The sequence below is a fragment of the Pteropus medius genome, unplaced genomic scaffold, assembly GCF_902729225.1.
Source record: "Pteropus medius unplaced genomic scaffold, Ma_sr-lr_union100, whole genome shotgun sequence".
Lineage (NCBI taxonomy): Eukaryota > Metazoa > Chordata > Mammalia > Chiroptera > Pteropodidae > Pteropus > Pteropus medius.
Window position 1 is genome coordinate 943,992 of NW_024350319.1, and position 21,392 is coordinate 965,383.

The following is a 21,392-nucleotide window of genomic DNA, read 5'->3' on the forward strand; positions in this document are numbered from 1 at the left end:
ATAAAAAAGCAAGACAGATTAAAAATAGCATAATGCCATTTTTATAAAGCTGAGAAACAACATAGTTTTGGGGATACATACCTATGTCAGGAACCCCAGCTATGGGGGAAAGTGGTGGGATGGGCTAGCAAACAAGTCGATGGAACAATGTTACTAGTGTTCTAGTCTTTAAGTTTGGTGGTGAGCTCCTGGGTGCTTATTTCATTATTATGACTCAGAACTTAATATATGTTACAGCTAATATTTTCATATTATCAAATCCCTTAAAAGTTTTAAAGAAAATCAAGTGTTTGTTTCTCTTTTTTTATTTTAAAAAGTGAAATTTGAAAGAATTTAGAAAAGCGTTTTAATCTATGAAAGACTTTCTTAGAAAAAAACTTTTGTGTGAAAAGTCTGTGAAGGGCTTAGAAGACATTGTGATTCAGGTTTAAAACTAAGGCTGGGTGTCATTCAGAGAGAAGTCCACAACAGTTGGAACAAAAGTTATTTAACCTTGCAGTGTCATTGACTAACTGGTTTGACTTGAAAGCTATTGATCCTCTGCCCAGGAGACATTTCATATGTGGAAAATTTTTCATTTAATTCAAGGGAGTGATAGTGAATTTGGTCTGGAAATAGATTACTAAAGCTATCTAATAGTATCAATTTTGATGAACTCATCTTACTGTAAGAAATCTATAAGCAATATTGCCAGTTAGAGAACAAAACGTTTTCATCAAAAATACTGGGTTGTTCCTTAAATTTAGCTTGTAAATTAATAGAAATGTCATAAATCTGGATTAGTATAGGGAGATAAAATTTTAGTCCTTTTGGTTCTTTGTGGTAGAGCATAGTAGAATTTTGGCAAACGGTTGTTAGGGCTCTTTCAGGTTTTAAGTTTTTAATTTGGCCAACTTACCAAGGCTCAAATTGAGGGGTGACCCACTTTTGCCTGGGTCAAAACCAGGGCATGGAGAAAAATAATCATTTTTTTTCTTTGCAGGAAGCTTTGTAAAGTTTCTCAGTTGGCAAAATCTGCATCCCGCATCTGAGATATAGAAAAACCATGATTAGAAATAATATTATTTTAAAAATAAAATTTCTTTGAAAACTTGAGATCTCTCTCGGGTAATTCCCTTAGCTGAAGGAGTAACATGTCATTTGTTTACGGGTACTTGATAATGCGAAGAGCAGTATCATGCTTTCTTTATCTGGCATTAGACAGCTGTTAACTAGTGAAATGAGAGATTAGAGTCGATGCAATTAGAAGCATACACTAGATGTCTTCAAAACCGTGTCACCTACTACATAAAGTATTAACATAGCTGATTGGCAAGATCTATGTGTTATGCTATTGAGAGAGTTAACATGGTCTTGATGTAGAATACAGTATTATGTTTTTTTTAAGTCCAAGAAAAGCTTTTCAATAAAGAAAAAAGCTTAAAATATAAAAAAGTACCTTAATGTATAAACTAATTTGTATATTGATCACATTACAATATAATTCATCAAACTTTTACAAAATTGTTAAGTATATGTAGTTTAAAGCATTTCTAATATTGACTTACTAATAAGGAATACTGAATTATCAACTTTACCTTGGTTATCTTTCTTATCATAGGTGATTACCTTTTTTTTTTCACCCAGCATTGTTTTGATACTTACCTATCATATCACTCTTTTCCTCTTTCCTTGCGTTGGTTTAAAAGGGAAAGTATTTCTCAACTCGTAACTGCCCTCTTATTTCCATTTCCATATGATCTTTTCTTAGGGCATTAGTGGTATCGTTTTTGTAACTATTAGTAATAGTTTACTATTTTTAATTAATACTGGAAAGAATTAGCAGTATGGCATAGAAATTAAGAATGTGGTCCCTGGAACCATACTGATTGGTGAATCTTCTTCATTCAGCAAGTGACTAAATATTTGACTTTGGCAAGTTGACTTTGCTCTGGTTTCCTGATTTCTAATAAAAGGGATAAGTTCAGTGCTCTGGTATCTAGTAAAAGCTAAATGAATGCTAACTATAATAATGGCAGTTTTAAGAATTATTATTGAATTAAGTCGATTGTAAACTTAACAAAGTAACATTTGTGTATGTTTAGTTTATTTACTTGTAATATAGAACAGGTTGGCTGGGATCAGAATGTCCACCAATGTGATAGTCCAATTCCTTTAAAAAATAATAACTGTGTCTGTTGTATGTTATGAGTAAAATTTTCAAGGTCAAATAGCAATTTATTGAAAAATAGTTATATTCACTTTAATGTCTATTTGAGTGCCTAGTATATGCAAAGCTATACAGGTAATGTACAAATATATGAGAAATGGAATATGGTTCCTTTATCCAAGCATTGTCAATTTAACAGCAAGGATTAGGGATAGAAATCTACTTTTTCAGGCCCCAAGGTGAATAGAAGTTAAGAAATCAGAAGAAACGAGTTCAGACGGGATTAATAATGAAGCAGTATGAACTAGCATGCCAATGTAAACATCTTGGGGAATCAACTGAACTACATACCGTGTCTTGGTGGTTAATTGTTTTCATACCCAGGGATCTCTAAGTTAGGTTTGCAGTCTACATTTATTTATTCTCCATGCTGGTACTACAATCATCTACAAGTTTGTTACTTGTTAAAAACTTAGTATGTAATACACAAACAGAAATGTTTAATATTTTTTCTATAAGAGAGGCATAAATAAAGTATGACCATTATTAGCACAGAGGTGAGAGAGGTCATGTTCTATAGAAAAGAACTGGAAAAAGATTCATGGAAGAACATTTGAGCTGGGATTTCAAAGGATGTATGTGATTTGAGGTGAAGTTTGGAAGCTCTAATGGTATGTTTGCCCCATGCTAGATCAAGGTGTCAGTGTAAACCGAAGTACAGAATAAGGACTGTGTGTGGTATACTCCTGAGACAGTTGAACATTCATTTGAGTGGAAATATGGGAATGTGTAGGGATTGTATTGGAGCTGTATCTGGAGAGGTAGATTGGTGCTATGTCTGGTGGGCCTTGAATGCCTTTAATTTAAATAAGTAATAGAGATGCATGGAAGACTTTTTACATAGTGGAGAGTGGTGATGGTGAACCTGATAGACTAATACAGCTGGATTATCCACTAACTGCACTTATGTATTAATTGAATTCATATTTTGTCTCTTTCAGGAAGTTCATGATTTATTACAAGATTATGAGTTAAAGTATTGTTACGTGGACAGAAATAAGCGAACAGGTAAGATTTCAGTTCTAAGCATCTGCTTCCATTTTGATTGTATATATAGTTATAAAACAAAACAGTATAGTGCCTTTTAGTTCTTAAGCTAATCTCTGAAATTCTTAAGCATTAAATTATATAAATGTTACTCATACAATTTATTTTCTGAAGGTAATGTTGGTTTCCTAAATTTTAATCACATAATATGGTATTACTAGAGCCTTATGAATATTTATAATGAATGTTCTATATGTAATGTGTTATAAAGAATATCCTTTATAGGCTTGGTATCCTTCAATTTTAATAATATATTACTGGACTTAGCACACTGTGTGATTTGACCTTAGCTGGGAAAATTGGAAAAATCATTTAATTTTTCTGGGTATTAGTATATCTGTGATTTTAAAAGACTAAACTAGATTATTTCCTCTGTGTTCATATGATATGTAAATGTCTAAAAACATTTTTGAGATGGTAAAAAAGTAAGAAAAGCATGGAAGATGATATAACCACTATATACACAACCATTCCCAAATTAGTAAATGTTTTATAAAAATATTTTATTTTAAAAATGTTTTTAAAAGATATTTTTTGCCTTTAAATATATACATACCTGCAAGAGCCCTAATGTAGATCTGTTGAATAAAAATCTCTGGTAGTATGGTCAAGAATTCTGCATTTATTTTTTTTCTGACTTAAAAATTATAAAAGGAACATTACAGATAAAAATGAAATTCAGTTTCTACCTGTCTCTGATTCCATTCCTTCCCTCCCTCCTTACCTAGGGGCAAGTATTTATGAACTTGGTACATACTTTCCATACTTTGTCATTATATGGTGGTAGTTATTAGAGCCGTTCACAGATTCTTGTTCTTTTCTTCTGGTCGTGAGGTAAGATAGTTCTCCATCCTTTTTGAAGTTAGGAGTGGACATATGATATGTGTTTTGATGAAGTGTGAGCAGAAATGACGTGTATCCCTTCTGGGTGGAAGATTTCAGAGCCATGTGATTCATTCTTATCCTTCTTCCTGCTAAAGTAAACGAGGCAGATTGCAGGACTTCTTTCAACTTAGGTCCCAGATCGACTGTGATGAGCAAAGCCTCCTTCCTTTCTTTCTTCTTTTCAGCATGGATTATGTAGCATGAACAACAACAACAACAACAACAACAACAGAAAAACCCTTTTGTTAAGTCAGTGAGATTGCGGAGCTGTTTGTTACCACAATATCTTGACTAATAACCTGTAATTTTACTATATGTAAAAAAAAAAACTAATGGTGTTGTTCTTGATTTTTTTAAAAAAAAACTTTACATAAATGGTATTCTGTTATATGTTTCATTTAGCAACTTTTTTTTTTACCTCAACCTTGTTTTCACATCTTTCCATGTTGATACATATAGCTCTAGTTCATTGATTTAATTACTACAGATTATTGTGTCCTGTGAATTTATCAACATTGATAAATCTATCCATTACTGATTTCGGAATAAGTTAAAGCATTTAGGAAGCTTTAACTTATCCAGTATTTCAAATAATGCTGCAATGAATATTCTTATAATTGTCTTCTAATAAATTGCAGCTGTTTCTCCATAAGCGAATTACTGGGTTATATGTTATATACAAATTTAGTGTGACTGAATGTTGACAAAGGGAGTAGAGGTAACAGTCTTTACAGCTTACACAGGGCCGGGAGTAGTGCTGTTCCCATTAGCTAACATGATAAACCTCATAATTCATGGTGCATCAGGAGGAGTATTCAGAAGGGTCTTAAGAGTGGAGAAAATTAATTCTGGTCTTAACCTAACAAAATTTAAAAGGCATAGAATCAAAACAACTGAAATCCTTTAAAAAGAGTTTTTTTTCTCTCTTGCTATGTACCTATTTGCCATGTGCTAATTGAATTTGGGTATGCTAAATGCTCATAGAGCAACGTCACTGTAGTATGTTCCAAACAGAGAAGAAGGAGAGGGGGGAGCAATTTATTTGCAATCTGTGGATTGCTCTGTGTTGTGTCTTTTAATCAGAGCTTTAAACTTTTAAAATTTTATCAGATAAGAATGTATTTAATATTTCATTGATTTAGAACCTTATATTTGTATCATGTTTTCAGTTTTAGAAATCGTCATATGTATTTGTTGCTGGATGCTAGAACAACTTCATTAGGTAGACAGGACAGATTTTGTTTTATTTTTTTGCAAAGAGGTTAAGCTACCAGTATTATAACCCTGTGATTTTTTCATACCATATTATTCATCCAAAAAGCATTCTAAAATTTGTGTACGTGTATATTTGTTTCACTCTAATTAATCTGATTTTAAGGAATCATGACTTAGAGAAAGAACTGTCTTCCTCTGGGCATTTTGGTGTCTTTTTCACTATTCCTTTGTTTTTTAGGTCCTCGTTATCAAATAAGGTCTTTTAGAACTCTGTGGGAAGAAAGAAATGTTTTAAGGCTTCCTAAAATTTTGTATTACTAATTGCTGGGAAGAAAAATAAAATCTGTATGTAGTTTGTAAAGATTACAAAACTTAAAAACAATACTCAATATTGTATTATCTTATAGTGGAACTAATATAATTTCTATATTTTTAATTTAAGTTACTTGTCATGATATTAGTTTAGTGGGGATGGTAGCATTAAAAAACAATGAAGTGAAATAGAAAATATCAGAGTGCGTTGCATATGGTAGAAGTGTTAACTTTTGTTTTGAAACTATATGTGAATGTGTACTGAGTCACAGACATAAAATGTATTTTTTACTGTGTCATAGTTTAAAAAGTTTTAAAACACTGGCTTAGAAAATTCGCTTATTATCTTCCAGCTTTTGTTACCTTATTGAATGGGGAACAAGCCCAGAATGCAATTCAAATGTTTCATCAATATTCTTTTCGAGGAAAAGACTTAATAGTCCAGCTGCAGCCAACAGATGCTTTGCTGTGTATTACAAACTTGCCCACTTCGTTTACATTAGAAGAGTTTGAAGAACTTGTCCGTGCTTATGGAAATATCGAGAGATGTTTTCTGGTCTACAGTGAAGTTACTGGCCATTCCAAAGGCTATGGATTTGTGGAGTACATGAAAAAAGATTTCGCTGCTAAGGCTAGACTGGAGCTATTGGGCAAACAGTTGGGAGCATCAGCTCTCTTTGCACAATGGATGGATGTTAATCTACTAGCCGCAGAGCTCATTCATTCTAAGTGCCTTTGTATAGATAAACTCCCTAGAGACTACAGGGATTCGGAGGAGCTGTTGCAGTTTTTTTCCAGTATCCATAAACCTGTGTTTTGCCAGGTATGTATCTCTAAGATATCATTTGAAATATTTAAAAATATCTACATATGTATCCTGCATGCACTCACAAATTTACCCCTGTGATTATCACAATGGATAATCTAATTCTACTTTAGTCTGTAATGAAGGCTTTAATGTCAATTCCTTTTGTCGATGGACCAAACTATCTTGTTACATAGTTAAGTATGTCTTAGCAAATGTATCGCTAGTCACCTTCTTATTTTATCCATTTATTAGGCCATTCATTCATTAATCCATTCGTCCATCCAAATTTTCTTTATCACCTTCTCTGTGCCAGACACTATATTGCTAAGTGTCAGACATATCAATAATAGAAAGATGCTCTCTCAATACCTCATGGTTTTGTAGACTAGACTGACAAGTAACCAAATAATTGTAAATCCTCTATAAAGAGTGATTTAATGGAAGATAGAAAAGTATAATGAGGTTTAAAAACAATGTATAATTGTATCTTAATGGGGTCATGGTAAATGAGATATTTAGGGAAGATCCCGAAAACTGACAACACTGGGAAGAGTTTTCAAGTACTTTATCATAATAAGTTTAAATATATTCTACTAAATAGACAAAAATGCATACTATATATAACTTCTGTTATAAATGTTTGACAGCAAGTGATGAACTCTCTCTTGCTTCCCTTCTCTTCTTACCTTCTATACCCACCGCCCCCTGCTTTTTTCTTTAACCATACATGTGTTTAGTCTCTACAATTGCAGTAGGAAGTTTGGAGTTAGAGATATAAACACACACACACACACACACACACACACACACACACACACATGATTAATGTGCATCTTACTTTTTCTTAAATTTCATTTCTTCTAATCCCAATATATTAACCATCAAAAAAAACATCCAAGAGCTTTATAAAATTTTGTGAAGAATTTTTTATTAACCTTTGCTGTTATTGAAAGTGGATTGTCTTATCTATGTACTATTCTTGTTACTAAGAGTTGTATAGTGATATCCTGTAGCCACACATAATTCTTCGTAGCTTTAGTTGATGCCTTTGAAACAAATGTGAGGGGAAAAGCCATTTGTCACAAATTGTATTTGAATTACAAATCTCAGAGTTGAAGAGACTTGAGAGGTTATCTAGTCTAGCTTGTCATCTCATAGAAAAAATGTTTATTACAATATCTGTGACCATTTAGCTTCCATTAAAATATTTCAAAATAACGGAAAATGTAACTAGATCACAAGTCAAACCATTTATATATTTGAATGGCTTTCATATTGAACTGAAATAGCCTTTAAAACTTTAAAACTACTGATGCTGTGCACTTAGATGATTTTGTCTTTTGAAAGATTTTAAATATTTTTATTCATATAGACATGAAGATTATCATAATGAACCAGGAATAAAAAATGTTTTAAAAGACTAGTAAAAACCACTTATCAGTGGATCCGTTAAATTCAGGCTCTTCTGCTTGGTAGGTTGGCATAGACTATATTGAAGACACAGTCTCTTCTGTGATCAAAAGAGACCAAAGAGGCTAATGGCTTTTTACAAATCTGATTTTAAGATCTGGTTTGGATTATAAGAGGAATGGGATGGTAGGAGAATATTCGTAAAAGGTAGATATTTCTTTTTCTCCCATATAATTGGAAAAAGTTTTATGGAGAAAAAGATATTTGAGGACAATTTTAAAAGGAAGGAAGAATGTGAAGGAAAAAATAGATATTTGATCTAACTGTACAAGAAAGCAGAAGAAAGTTAAGTTTCAAAAATAAGAGAAAACAAACTATAAATAACTGTAATATTAATTTATGAGATGCCAAATCCAAATAGAAGTTTTGTAGATGTGTCTCTCAAAGATATGCAAAGCTGAATTTTATCTCCTTTATCACTTAACAGCATGAATATGTTTGAGATAATTCAGACATATTCAAAACTTAGAAACTTTTTAGTGCCTTATTTTGTTATTTTTGCTCTTTGTACCAGTCTTTACAGATCCAGGACTTTAGTATCTTCCTTTTCACTCTACAGGTGGGTGACTAGAAATAAATTAAGTTCTGCATTTTAGCAATTTAGGGCATATTGAGAAATAAAGGTTGTGTGTTGCATATGGTATTTTAATAAACCTGGGACATAGTTTTCCCAAATAAGATTTGCTTGGTATACTTGACCAAATTCCTGGGGTCTGCCTGAAATATTGAAATAAAAGTTGAATATGGTTCCTCCTACCTTTCTTCTCTTGATAAATGCAAACTTTATTTTACAGAGATATGTGGTCAAATAATTGTTTCAGTATGTTTCATTGTCCATGTATCTGGTGAATTTATTTTAAAGAAAGTTTTAATTATTGTATCCCCATATTTTCCTACAAATTATCAGTTACATATGTTTCTTAATACATTGGTAATATTATCATTTGGGCTTCAACTATTAAATTAGAAAATCAAAGAATTAAAAAGAAATGACAGAATCTTGTTTGTCATCCTGTCTTCCAAGATCATCTTGCATCTAAGCAACTATTAAACTTTTAGAAAGAACACATTGTTTCTCCATCATCATGCTCTGATACATTTGTTCTTGAATTTGAAAATTATATACTGTAAATAAATATTTTAACTAAATAATAGAATTCCCTTTTAACAAAATGTATTATATTAGTTTGCACAGGATGAAAGTAGTTATGTTGGTGGCTTTGCAGTGGTTGAATATAACACTGCAGAGCATGCTGAGGAGGTTCAGCATGCAGCTGACGGTATGACCATCAAGGGGAGCCAAGTCCAAGTTTCCTTCTGTGCCCCAGGAGCACCAGGGCGAAGTACATTAGCAGCCTTGATAGCCTCTCAGCATGTGGTAAGTTTGTTGTTCTTTATTAGCATATAGAAAAATTTTAATACTATTTTAATCTATCCAGACTAATTGACCATTGATTGGACCTTCATTGTATTTCTATTACATAAAGATATTTTTCTTTTAAAAAAATGACGAATGGTGTGTCTGTCAAATCAAGCCAAGAGTTATTACAAAAGAAGATACTGTGTTTAGTGAGGTTTAATTATCTTAGGAAATTTTTTGAAGGAATTTCATTCATTCAGCAAATATTTGAGTTCTCGTTTTGTTCTAAATTTTCAGTGTAACATGCCTCTTTCTCACTATGTTCATAAGTATCCATAGTACAAGTAGAGGAAGGTGCGTGCTTCATTTTTGCTCACATGGCACATCGTAGCTATTTCTTCTGTCTTCTTATCCTCTCTTTACTTCTCTGGTCTGGAAGTTACACACTGATAGAGACTTTTCCTTCTTCACAGTTTTTACTCCTAGCACTTAGCATAGTAAATATTTGTTGGTTGAATGAAGGAAGAAATACACTTTTGAAGGGATCAGGGAAGATTTCATGATGAAGGTGACATTTGAGTGTGACATTAAAGTACAGTTTTGAAATGTGTTGATGGGGGTGGAGGATAGGATTGCCAGATAAATACAGATTTTGCATGAGACAGTTACATTAAAAAGTTATTCATCATTTATCTGAAACCCAGATTTAACTGGGCATCCTGTATTTTTACTTGCTAAATCTGGCAACCTTAAGGGAGAGAGTAGTCAAACCCTAGGTAGTAGTATGAGGTGAATTTGCATTCTCAACAAGTGGCAGGTGGTCTAGGTGAACTGAGTGTATAAAGGGATGTATGGCAAAATGGTCAGTTGATGCCAAATCAAGGAGCACTATTGAGCACTCAAAGAATTTGGATTGAATTTGATGAGCAGTGGGGAATTTATAAAGTATATAAACAAGGTCGTGACAGGATCAAAGTTAAGCTATCAACAGATTAGTCTGAAAGTGGTTTGTAGATGAACCAGAGAGAGAGATTAGGGGAGAGAGGAACAGATAGGAGATTGTTGTTAGTCTCATATCTCTTGCCCTCCTTCTCTTTGACTTTACCTCTGGTCCCAGATCCCCTTTCCCCTTTTTTCTTAGTTCGCCCTTAGGTTCTTCTGTCATTTTCATATTCTTCCTTGCATAATTCACTACTTGGGCCATTCTTTCACTATCAACTTCATTGCCTTTGGTTAAATTGTCTCTTTGTTGGATTGGAATTGCAGTTTACAATTCTGAATCCATCCAGTCACCTGCTTTTGCATCCAGGGCACTATTTCCTCTTGGAAGAAAACAAAAACAGCTAAGCATCTTGATGCCACTACAAATGCATGACATATTTGTAGCTGGTCCCAAAACAAAACTTTAGCTCATATCTCATTAGCCACTCTTCTTTCCATTTTCCATAATAGCTATCTCAAACTTTCACGCTATTCTTGCCTTTCTCCTTCTTTCTGTCAGATGATCATGGCTCTTACTTTATAGAAATATAAAGGTCATGTGCTGGACACATTCATTCAGCTTTTCTCTTACTCCCCAAACATGCCCGCATTATTTTTTAACTTCTTTTTCTCTTCAATAGCATTCATTCCACAAGTACTTATTAGATACCCACTGCATTCTAGGCACTATTAGATACGTTTATGATTCATCGTTGAGCAAAGCAAACAAAGGAAAAGCTACACTTCTTCCTGCCAAAGCAGGCCTTTGCGAACATGTACTCCATCCTCAAGGATCTTGACCCTCATCTTTCGTATTTTTTACTTATTGTTCCACTTCTCCCATCTTCTTATAAACATGCTCAAATCTTTAATTTAAAGACCTCTAGATACTGGCCTTTTTAGTATTCTCCTTTACGAGTAGAGCTTCTGGAACAGTCAGGCCCCTCTCGTCACCATTTCTTCATTTCCCATTTCCCTCTCAGCCTAATGCAGTGTAGTTGCTCTCTCGACAACTATTCAAGTGAATCTTTTTGTCATGAAGATTAACAGGGATTTCTTAACATTCAAGTCAAATGGATGCTTTTCAATTTTTTATTGCTTGGTCTCTTTGCAACCTTTAAAACCCTCTGCTACCTTGAATTCTGCCACACCATTCCTTTCCTACCTGTCTAACTGTTCCTTCGCATTTTTCCTTCTTTTTCCCTAAGGCATGGTATCAACAGACTTCTATATTTGGCCTTTTCACTTTTTTCCTCTTAAATACTCCAGTGGCTTTAGTTATTGCCTATCCTTGATTTCTTCCAAACATATATTTTTGGATCAAACTACTCTAAGCACTAAATCTATATTTCCAAATGATTATTAGACATCCCACCTTATATAAATAGTTCAATTTCAGCATCTCCAAAGGAAAACTATTTTTCTCTGAGACTTGCTTTTCTCTGTTCTGTAATATCTACATATGGCATCCGTTCATCAGAACTAAAACTGCCTGAACCAAAAACTCAATCATGATTGGTCTCCCTCACCCCCCAAATCTAAATGTCAAATATGTTTTAAAAATCCTTTCAGTTGCACCTCTGGATGTCTCTTAAATCCTTGAGACTCGTCAGCATCTTCGTTACTCAGATCTCATCTTCTCTCACCTTAGTGGTTGAAATAACCCCTTAGGTAGTCACCATGCCATCAGTCTTTCCCTTTCTGATCCATCTGCCACAGAGCCACACGAGTGATCTTTCTCATCCTTAAATTGGATTATGTCATTCTCTTGCTTATTATTCTTTAATGCTTGCATAAGTTCAAATTCCTTAGCACGGCATATGGGGCCCTTGGTGATCAGACATCAGTGGCAGAGAAATCTTAAAATTTTCTCAAAAGTAATGTATTACATTGGCTTTTCTCTACGTGTTCTTGGTATATATCCTTTATCAAGTTTTCCAAAATTTAAAAAAAATCATAAATAGGTAGCGAACTCTATCAGTTTTTCTCCAGCTATTGAGATAATCATGTGATTTCTCCCTAAATTTATTAATATACTGAATCATGTTGATACATTTTCTAATATTAAACCATCCTTGTGTTATAAGCCCTTTTAGTAATGACTTTTTCCTGATGCATTATTTGGTTAGATAGTTTTGTTTGATATATGGCAGATGTGCTCGTAAGTGAAAAATGCTTAAAGTTTTTCCATCATTCTGATTTTTTACAATCAAAAGAACACTGACACCATTAAATGATTTAAGTGTTTTTCCCCTCCCTGTTTTATTTTTTAATAGTAATTATTTTTTTCCATTACCTTTTTAAAAATTTTCAATTATAGTTGCCATTCAATATTATATTAGTTTCATGTGTACAGCACTATGGTTAGACATTTATGTAATTTACGAAGTGATCCCCCCAATTAGTCTAGTACTCACATGGCACCATACATAGTTATTATAATATTGTTGACTCCATTCCCTGTGCTGTACTTTACATCCCCGTGACTAATTTTATAATTGTCAGTTTGTACTTTTTAATCTTTTTTACCTTGTTCACCTAGTCCCCGAACCCCCTTTCTATCTGGCAACCATCAATTTGTTCTCAGTATTTATGAGTATGTTTATGTTTTCCTGTCTTATTTCTATTTTATGGATTAACTTGTGTAAAATGGGGTTGCCTGTGCTTTGCAAGTTTGAGAGATCTCACATGTTAAACCATGTAGACCTAGTCTTTGAGCCTCTTCCATAGGGAAATTGATTACCACTTAATTTTCTTCTATAATTATTAAGACATTTTAGGTTTTTTTCCTCTGTATGCCACATTTGGCATTTGATTTTATTCTACAAATATCCGTTTTGTTGAAGCTTTCAAATTTATTGGCACATAGTTATTTATAATGCTTTATTTTTAAAATCTGTCATGTCTAGTGACCTCATTTTTATCATGTATTTTATTTGCATTTTCTTTTTTTCCTTGATCATCTTGCAAGAGATTTCTCTATTTCATCTTTTCAAAGAAACATCTCATTTTGGTTATTATTTCTATCTTTTGCTTATTTCTGCCCTTATGTATAGAATTTCCTATTTATTTAAATTTACTCTTTCTTTCAGCATTATTGATATCATTGCTTAGAACTTTTGTTTTCAATCTAAATATTTTCTGATGAATGTATTTAAAGCAAGTTTTCTTTTACCTAATGCTATACCTATGTGTCATCAATTTTAGATTATGAATGTTTTAAATTTTCGTTATTTTGAACTCATAATTTGTTTTGATTTTGTTTTTCATTTAGAGCTACTTAGGAATTAAACTATTTTTCTGCTATAGATTTCTAATTTTATGGTGGTGTGGTCAGAGAATCGAGTCTCTAATGTTGATTTTGGGGAGGGGATATTGTGGCTTTTGTGGCTTGGTGCATGGTTGATTTCTGTGAATGTGTCATGTATGCTCAAAAACAATCTATACTGTGTAGGTTATAAAGTTAAATGTGCAGTTACCATGTATAATTGTCGATTTTTCTACTTCTCCTTTTTCTGTCATTGCTCCATATAAGTTTCTTGTTGCTGTTTTTATGGTCCTGGCTTTTGTATACAAGATTGAAATTAACTATGATATTACACCTTAATTTCCACGTATCATGCAATATCATCTTGTATTTTTTGCTTCTCATTTCACATTTTAAGGGAGAGTGTTCATGTGGTAAAAACTTTTGAGAATTTGTATGGCTAGGGATATTTTTATTTCACATATTTAATAGCTTAGCTGGATATGAAAATCTAGATTCACAGTTCTTTTCCTGCAGCACTTTGAAAATATTAATTCGTTGCTTTCTTGAATTCAGTGTTGATGCTCTGTTCCTTTGGAGATAATGTTCTTTCTCTCTGGAAGTTTTAGCATTTTTTCTTTGGCTTTGATTTTCTTAAATTTCACACCAAAAGAAAATGGGACTAGGTATGTTTTTTCCATATACATCAAATTTGGATCACTGTGAACACTTTCATTCTGTTGTCTTTAAATTTTTTTAATGGAAATTCTCAGCCATTATCTCTTCAAAGATTTCCGTTTTTCCTTCTTCAGGACACACACACACACACACACACACACACACATGTATGTATGTATGTGCATGTGTATGTGTGTGTGTGTATATATATATATATGTGCATGTGTGTGTGTGTGTGTATATATATATATACACACACACACACACATGCACATACATACATACATGTTGATACTTCTAGCCTCTTAATTGCCTTGCTTTTTTCTCTTTCGTTTGAATTTTCCATTTCCATGTTTTTATTCATTTGTATTTTCCCTTTTTTATCCTTTGCCGATGTCTTCTGGGATATTTCAGATCACTATTTTATTTTTCAGTCACATATATTCTATTTATCTGTTATAGCACAGGACGAAGGTTAAGAATTAATGCTCTATGAGTTTCTTTACTTTCTTCATCAATAGAATGGAGATAGTAATACCAACCCCGTAGAGTTGTTTTGGAGGATTAAGTGATGTAATCTATGTAAAATGCTTAAAGTAATGCCAAGTATATAGTAAGTGAGGACTGCTATTTTTTTTAAATGTTTATGTTTTTATATGCAGTATTTCTAATTGGTTATTCTTTGTAACTGCTTGTCCTTGCTTCATGTTACCAATAAAAATCTGTTACCTTTTTAAGCATGTCTATTACTATGTATATCCTATCCATTAATTCTCCTTTGTCTCTTACAGATGGTTTAGTTTGTTGCCTTTATTTTTTTTATTGGCTACATTCTCCAGATGTGTAGTTATTTTGTAGGATGAATACGTATTTCCTTGAGAGGGTATCAGCTTCCTTGTATGTGTTTAGAGATTGATTGGGTAGAGGATAGACAGGGGGAGACGCTGAAGCTTGTTCTTAACTAGGGTTTAGGTGAGGACCTAGGACAGAGAACCTCTGTCTTTGCTTTCTGTCCTTGACGATAGTCCTTTTCCCATGCCACCAGGCAACCCTGTGCCTTCAAGGGCCTCTGTTCATCTCCACTCCCAAACCTGCTCTTCTCCAAGTTCTGCCTTTCTCAGTTATAACTCTTTTACCCTGCACAGTGGTAATAAAGAACTAGAGAAGGTTCAGGGGGGTGGGAAGGAAGTTATCGGTGTCTGTACCTCATGTACCTAGTGTTACATGGTCCCCACTGTCTCTGAGTTTAGATGCTACCTATTGTTAATTCATTGATCCTATGCTACACACTAGACTGAAGCTGCTGTTTTCCCTCCTCGTTGTGCTGGCCAGGAAAGCTGTGATCCCTCTAGGGCAGTGTAGAGGAAGCCATGTAGTTACACAGCTAAAAAGCCCTTCTCCAGTCTATTCTGTCTGTGGATTCAGGTTCTCTCATGCTCTCTGCTGATGCTTACATCCACACTGGGACCTCCTGCCTTCTATCCATTCAGGAATTTCTCACCAGTCTTGTGTCGGGGTCTCAGATCCATCACCCTCTCCCTCTCAGTTTCATGGTATTTGGAGAGGGTACCAGTTGTCATTGTCAGTTTTTTATTTTTTTCATGGGTAGAAGTTTATAATTTTCTTCTTATAACATGATACTAATATTCTTATCCATTAGGCTAGTTTCTAAAACTGAGAACAATTTTATATTTTTAGGAAGCTACCCAATTACATGTATATAAGGCCAGTTCATCTTCATCTCATAATAGAGGATTAAGTTAATGAAATAAAGACCTTATTATAAGAAAATGTTGATTTGTAGGGTAACCCACGTTATTACACTTTAGATAAACATTATAGTAAGGCTCTTCTGTGGTAGCCAAGTATTCATATATTGTGTCAACAAGTTAGCTTCCTGTTGATAAATTCAGATTCCCTTGGCATCTTTCTCCTTGTGTTATACAAAGATTATCTTACTAGTCCTCTTAAAGCTAATTTGTCTTTAACTGAGACAGTCTATGAGGATTTCAGTAAGTGCTGTATAGTAGAATATCATAACATTATCATTAGAAACTGGTAGAAAGTACACAACAAATGTATAATATAAAGCAAATTGTGTTATAAAATAGATCTCATCATATGAATGAGAATTTCTAAAAGAAAGCCTTTAAAATTTCATCTTCTGTACTTATCCTTATTCTAATATTCTCTATTTCTGTATTCTTTGAAGATGCACAGTAATCAAAAGGGCTTACTTCCAGAGCCAAATCCTGTACAAATTATGAAGAGTTTAAACAACCCTGCCATGTTACAAGTTCTTCTACAACCCCAACTCTGCGGGCGAGCTGTTAAACCAGGTAAGCACCGTGTGCACTGATTACATGTGGAAGTGTTCTGTTTTACATGAAAAAACATTTAAATAAGCACCAAAATATTAATTTTCTAGGACTTGTTAGTGAATTTTAATCAATGATCTGAGGCGATAATATGTTTTGACTATTTTTGGTAGATACGATTTGCTTATAGGTTCCTAATTTTTTTTTACCATTAACAAATATTAAATTAAACCTTTAGTTTAGCTCCTCATTGAAATGAATTTATAGACCAGTGTAGTAGTAGTACACTGTGCTGTTTTGGAATATCTCAGCAGAATTACTTTGTTGAAAGTGCTAAAAGTGTGTTTCCTCTTTGTTCTTACCTTTTTTGTTGTAAAATTGTTTCACTTTGTAAAAAATGACAAAGACAGTGTTTTCTAAGCATTATGGAAATCTATAGTATTGATATACATTAAATATCTACCTATTTAGTATTTTTTCTCTATTAAGAGCTTATTTACCTTCTGAAATGCACAACGGTGCATACACAAAATACATTTTAGCATTATGAGGAAACAAATTTCTATATTTAACACTAAGTTTGAGAGTGAAAATATTAGAATAAATACGTTTATTCATTTTCAACCCTAACTGGTCTAACACCAAACAGTGGAGTGCAATTCAATTCTAGCACTAACTACCCAGAGTTATCTTAGACCCCATAAGTTAAGGACTTACTCCCCATTACATCTGCCCCTACTTCACACACCAGCTGCAAGTTCAGGGGGCTCCAGGCTACCTGCCCTCTGACCAACTGGCTACAAATTTAGGGGTTCCTATGACCCCCTCAGATTTGATAATTTGCTAGAACAACCAACAGAACTTAGGAAAATACTATACTTATGATTACAGTTTTATTATGAAGGATATAACTCAGAAAATGCCAAATGAAGAGGCACTTAGGACTAAGTCCTGGAGGCCCTGAAATCAAAGCTCTTATGCTCTTTCCCCGTAGAACCAGGGCACATTTCCCTCCTAGCACATCAATGTATTTACCAACTAGGGATCTCTAATGAAATTCAATATCCAGAGTTTTTATTGGAGTTTCACTGTGTAGGCATGATTGTTGGCCATGCTATTTAACTCAGTCTCCAGTCCCACTCTTCTCTCTGGAGGGCAGGAGGTCTTTCTGACATCACATGACTTAAAGCCCCAATCCTCTAATAACAAGGTTGAGCTTTCTGGCACAACCAGCCTCCATCCTGAAGCTACTTAAGAGCCACCTTGAGTCGCCTCATCAGCATGACAAAGATACTCTTATCACTGGGGAAGTTCCAAGGATTTCCTTCCAGGAACCAGGGAAAGGGACCAGTTAAATAATTTATCATACGACAACATTCATGTTAAGTACTTCATATGATCAATTATTTGTGTGGAATAAGCAGCTTTAGAGGTTTTCTGGCTCACCCTATTGTATAATCAAGATCTCTCCTCTACAATTTTAATGATGTAGAGAGATCCTAGTATTTCTTGACTAATGAAGCAGAAGAAGCTCATTGTTTCCCAAGACAACCTATTCCCTGGTATGACAAATTACTAGGAAGTTTTTTTTCCATTATATTAGATGGTAATTTCTATAACTTGTAGCCGTTTACTCTAGTTCTTCTGAAGAAACACAGAATAAGTCTGTTTTCCTCTTTCCATAAGAAAAGGCTTCTAATATTTGAAGACAACTAAAATGAAACCTCAGTCATCTTTGTTTTTTCTGTCTTCTATTCTCCAGACGAATGGTCTCCTTTTATTTATTTACTTTTTGACTGTGCAACCCTATCAATGAAATAAATTTTGATATTTTTAAATATATAAAGTCTATGCATCAATTTTATGTCAGTTATATAACTACACCCCTGTCAACTCATTATGAAGAAATTATAAAGTTTAATATCTTAATTTTTTAAAATGAAAGTAAATATAAATAACAGATCTAATATATTCTTTTCATACCTCTTATACCTCTTTAGAGACTATACTTCTATATTTGACTTTCTATAACGTGTCATAGTGTATACTCTCTAGATCCTCCACAGGTTGTCCTCTTGTAGATGAAGCCCAGGTTTTCTAGCTTGTCCTGGAATGTGGTGAACACAGAAGTGAGCATATCTTATGGGTGGGATCTGATCAGCACAAAATGCAGTGGTATTTCCTTCCTATGATCGTTAATTGCTATTAATGAAGTCCAAGATTGTCTTAGTGTTTAAAGAAGTATATCACATTCTAGGATAAATTTCACCTGTTCATGATGTATTATAATCCTTTGTATTTATTCTCAGTTAATAGTGTTGTTCAAGTCTTTTATATCCTTACTAGTTTTCTGTCAACTTATTAATTACTGCAAGGAAAGAATGGGGCATAGTGGGAGATCTAGCCAAGAGCTAAGGGTAAAAGTGGTTAGATATGAGACTGGACATCTTCAGAGTGTTTTGGTTCTAGTTGTTGTTTTAAACTGGGAAATACTTTATTCACTAAAAGCCGTGACAATATATTTTAATGTTTTATAATAAAATACAGTGACTATCTGAAAAAAGGAGATGGTACTAAAATTTCTAACTAATTGTGGGTTCGTTTACTTTTTTTCCAGTTCTAGAATTTTTGCTACACACACACACACACACACACACACGCTTTGTTATTTGGTACAGAGACAAATATTTAAGATTGTTGCATCCTCTTGATGAATTGACCCCTTTACCATTATGAAATGACCATCTTTATCACTCTTTGCTAATAAACAGTGTCTTTCTTTATAAGTAAATCATCCTAACAATATAATCTTCTCACCACCTATAGTGCAGCTGGCTCATTCTAAAGAAAGCACTTTCTAATGGTTAGTTTTCCAAAAATATGATACACTGCCTCAGCAGGTAATAAAAACTTAAAACAGAGTTTTTAAAGCATGGGATGAACTTATAGGAATGTTATATATAAATTACAATATTTTTGATTATTGGATTATATGCTCTTTGAAGTACTTTCTAAGTCTTACCTTCTAGTCTTACCTTCTAGCAATTATCATATTGCTAGATAATTTTGTATATTATGACTAATTCCAGTTACTTTATCATAATTAGATGAAATTGTTTTATATATTTTCTATCACAGTTCTTTTGTTCTATATATCGTCTATTCTGAAAACATCTCTTCTGATATGTACTCTGGTATTTGTGCTCTTAGACAAACTTGATAAAGAGTATGGTTTCCATTTATTTTATTGACTATGTACAGTACTCTTGTTTCTTTTGTTTTTATTATGTAGATGTTTTTATATACATATATTCTCTCAATTAGATTGTAAGCTTTTGAAGGACAGGATTGTATATGGTCCTCCCTGCATACTCAGTGCCAAAATACCCCAAAGCCCTAACAAAAACACTGAGCAAATAACATGGATTCAATTAGTATTATACTTATCGAAAGATAGACTTAGTTTTGTTTGACTAAGCACTAGAGAAGAGAAGGGCTAGGTTCGGTGTTTTACCATTATGACAGAAAGTGTTAGAATTTTAAAATCAAATTCTAGGGTTGAATCACAAGGAAAGAATCCTCTCACTTTTTGTGCAATAACAAGGTCGGTATATAAATGAACTTCCAATGAATTTGTTAGAAGTTTAAAGAAATAATCATTTACCCTTTTTGGAGTTTATTTATTTTTAAATCCCATATATATCATAAAGTTAAATTTTTTACTTTTATTTTCTTAAAGCAGTTCTTGGAACACCTTACAGCTTGTCACATCTGATGAATCCATCCATCTCCTCTGCATTTTTACATTTGAATAAAGCACATCAGGTATATAAATAGTATTGAGTACTGAAGCATCAAAAATTTGAAGTGAATGTTTTGTTTGTTCTTTAATGTAAAATTCTCAAGAAGTTAAATTAGTATTTTATTTTTTAAAAAGTCTTTAGCCACAAATATAGCTACATAAAAACGTAAGTTAGAGTACATCAAATCAAACTAATCAAAGCAACATAGTTATATATATTTATTGATTCCTATTTGTAAGCTATTAAGGGAAGAGGTATATATTTGTGGTGTATTTTTCTGTAAATAAATCAGTATGGTCATACATTGCTTAACAGTGGGGATATGTTTTGAGAAATGCAGTTAAGTGATTTTTATCATATGTGAACATCATAGAGTGCACTTACAGCAACCTAGATGGCATAGCTTACCGCACACCTAGGCTATATAGAATATGCTCCAAGGCTGCAAGCCTGTACAGGATGTTACTGTGCTGACTACTGTAGGCAATTGTAACACAATAGTAAGTGCTTGTATATCTAAACATTGAAAAGGTACAGTAAAAATACAGTATAAAAAATGGTATACCTATATAAAGCACTTAGCATAAACGGAGCCTGCAGGACTGGACATTGCTCTGAGTAAGTCAGTGAGTGAGTGGTGAGTGAATGTGAAGGCCTAGGGCATTACACCATGGTAAACTTTATAAACACTGTGCACTTAGGCTACACTAATTTAAAATTTTTTTCTTCAATAATAACCTTAGCTTACTTTTTTACTTTATAAACTTTGAGTTTTTAAGTTTTCAACTCTTTTGTAAAAACATAGTTATTATTGCTGTACAAAAGTATTTTCTTTCTTTATATTTCTATTCTATGTTTTTTTTCTATTTTTAAAATTTACATTTTTTTATACTTTGAAAACTTAAGACAAACGCACATTAGTCTAGGCCTGCACAGGGTCAGGATCATCAATATCACTGTCTCCCACCTCCACATCTTGTCCCACTGTAAGGTCTTCAGGGAGAGTAACACATGGAGCTTTTATTTCCTACCACCATCTTTTATTTGTTTCGTCGCTGG

At 33.3% G+C, this 21,392-nt stretch overlaps 1 protein-coding gene across 2 annotated transcripts in view; it reads left to right on the forward strand.

Annotated features, from left to right (window-relative positions):
* The window catches only part of RAVER2 (ribonucleoprotein, PTB binding 2), a 71,454-nt gene that overhangs the window by 15,854 nt on the left and 34,208 nt on the right, over positions 1 to 21,392 (forward strand). For both annotated transcript variants that reach the window (XM_039838490.1, XM_039838489.1), the window contains exons 2-6: positions 3,151 to 3,217; positions 6,022 to 6,491; positions 9,133 to 9,324; positions 16,425 to 16,551; positions 20,270 to 20,355. In XM_039838490.1, coding sequence (XP_039694424.1) covers positions 3,151 to 3,217; positions 6,022 to 6,491; positions 9,133 to 9,324; positions 16,425 to 16,551; positions 20,270 to 20,355 — 942 coding nt within the window. The remainder of the gene's footprint in view (positions 1 to 3,150; positions 3,218 to 6,021; positions 6,492 to 9,132; positions 9,325 to 16,424; positions 16,552 to 20,269; positions 20,356 to 21,392) is intronic.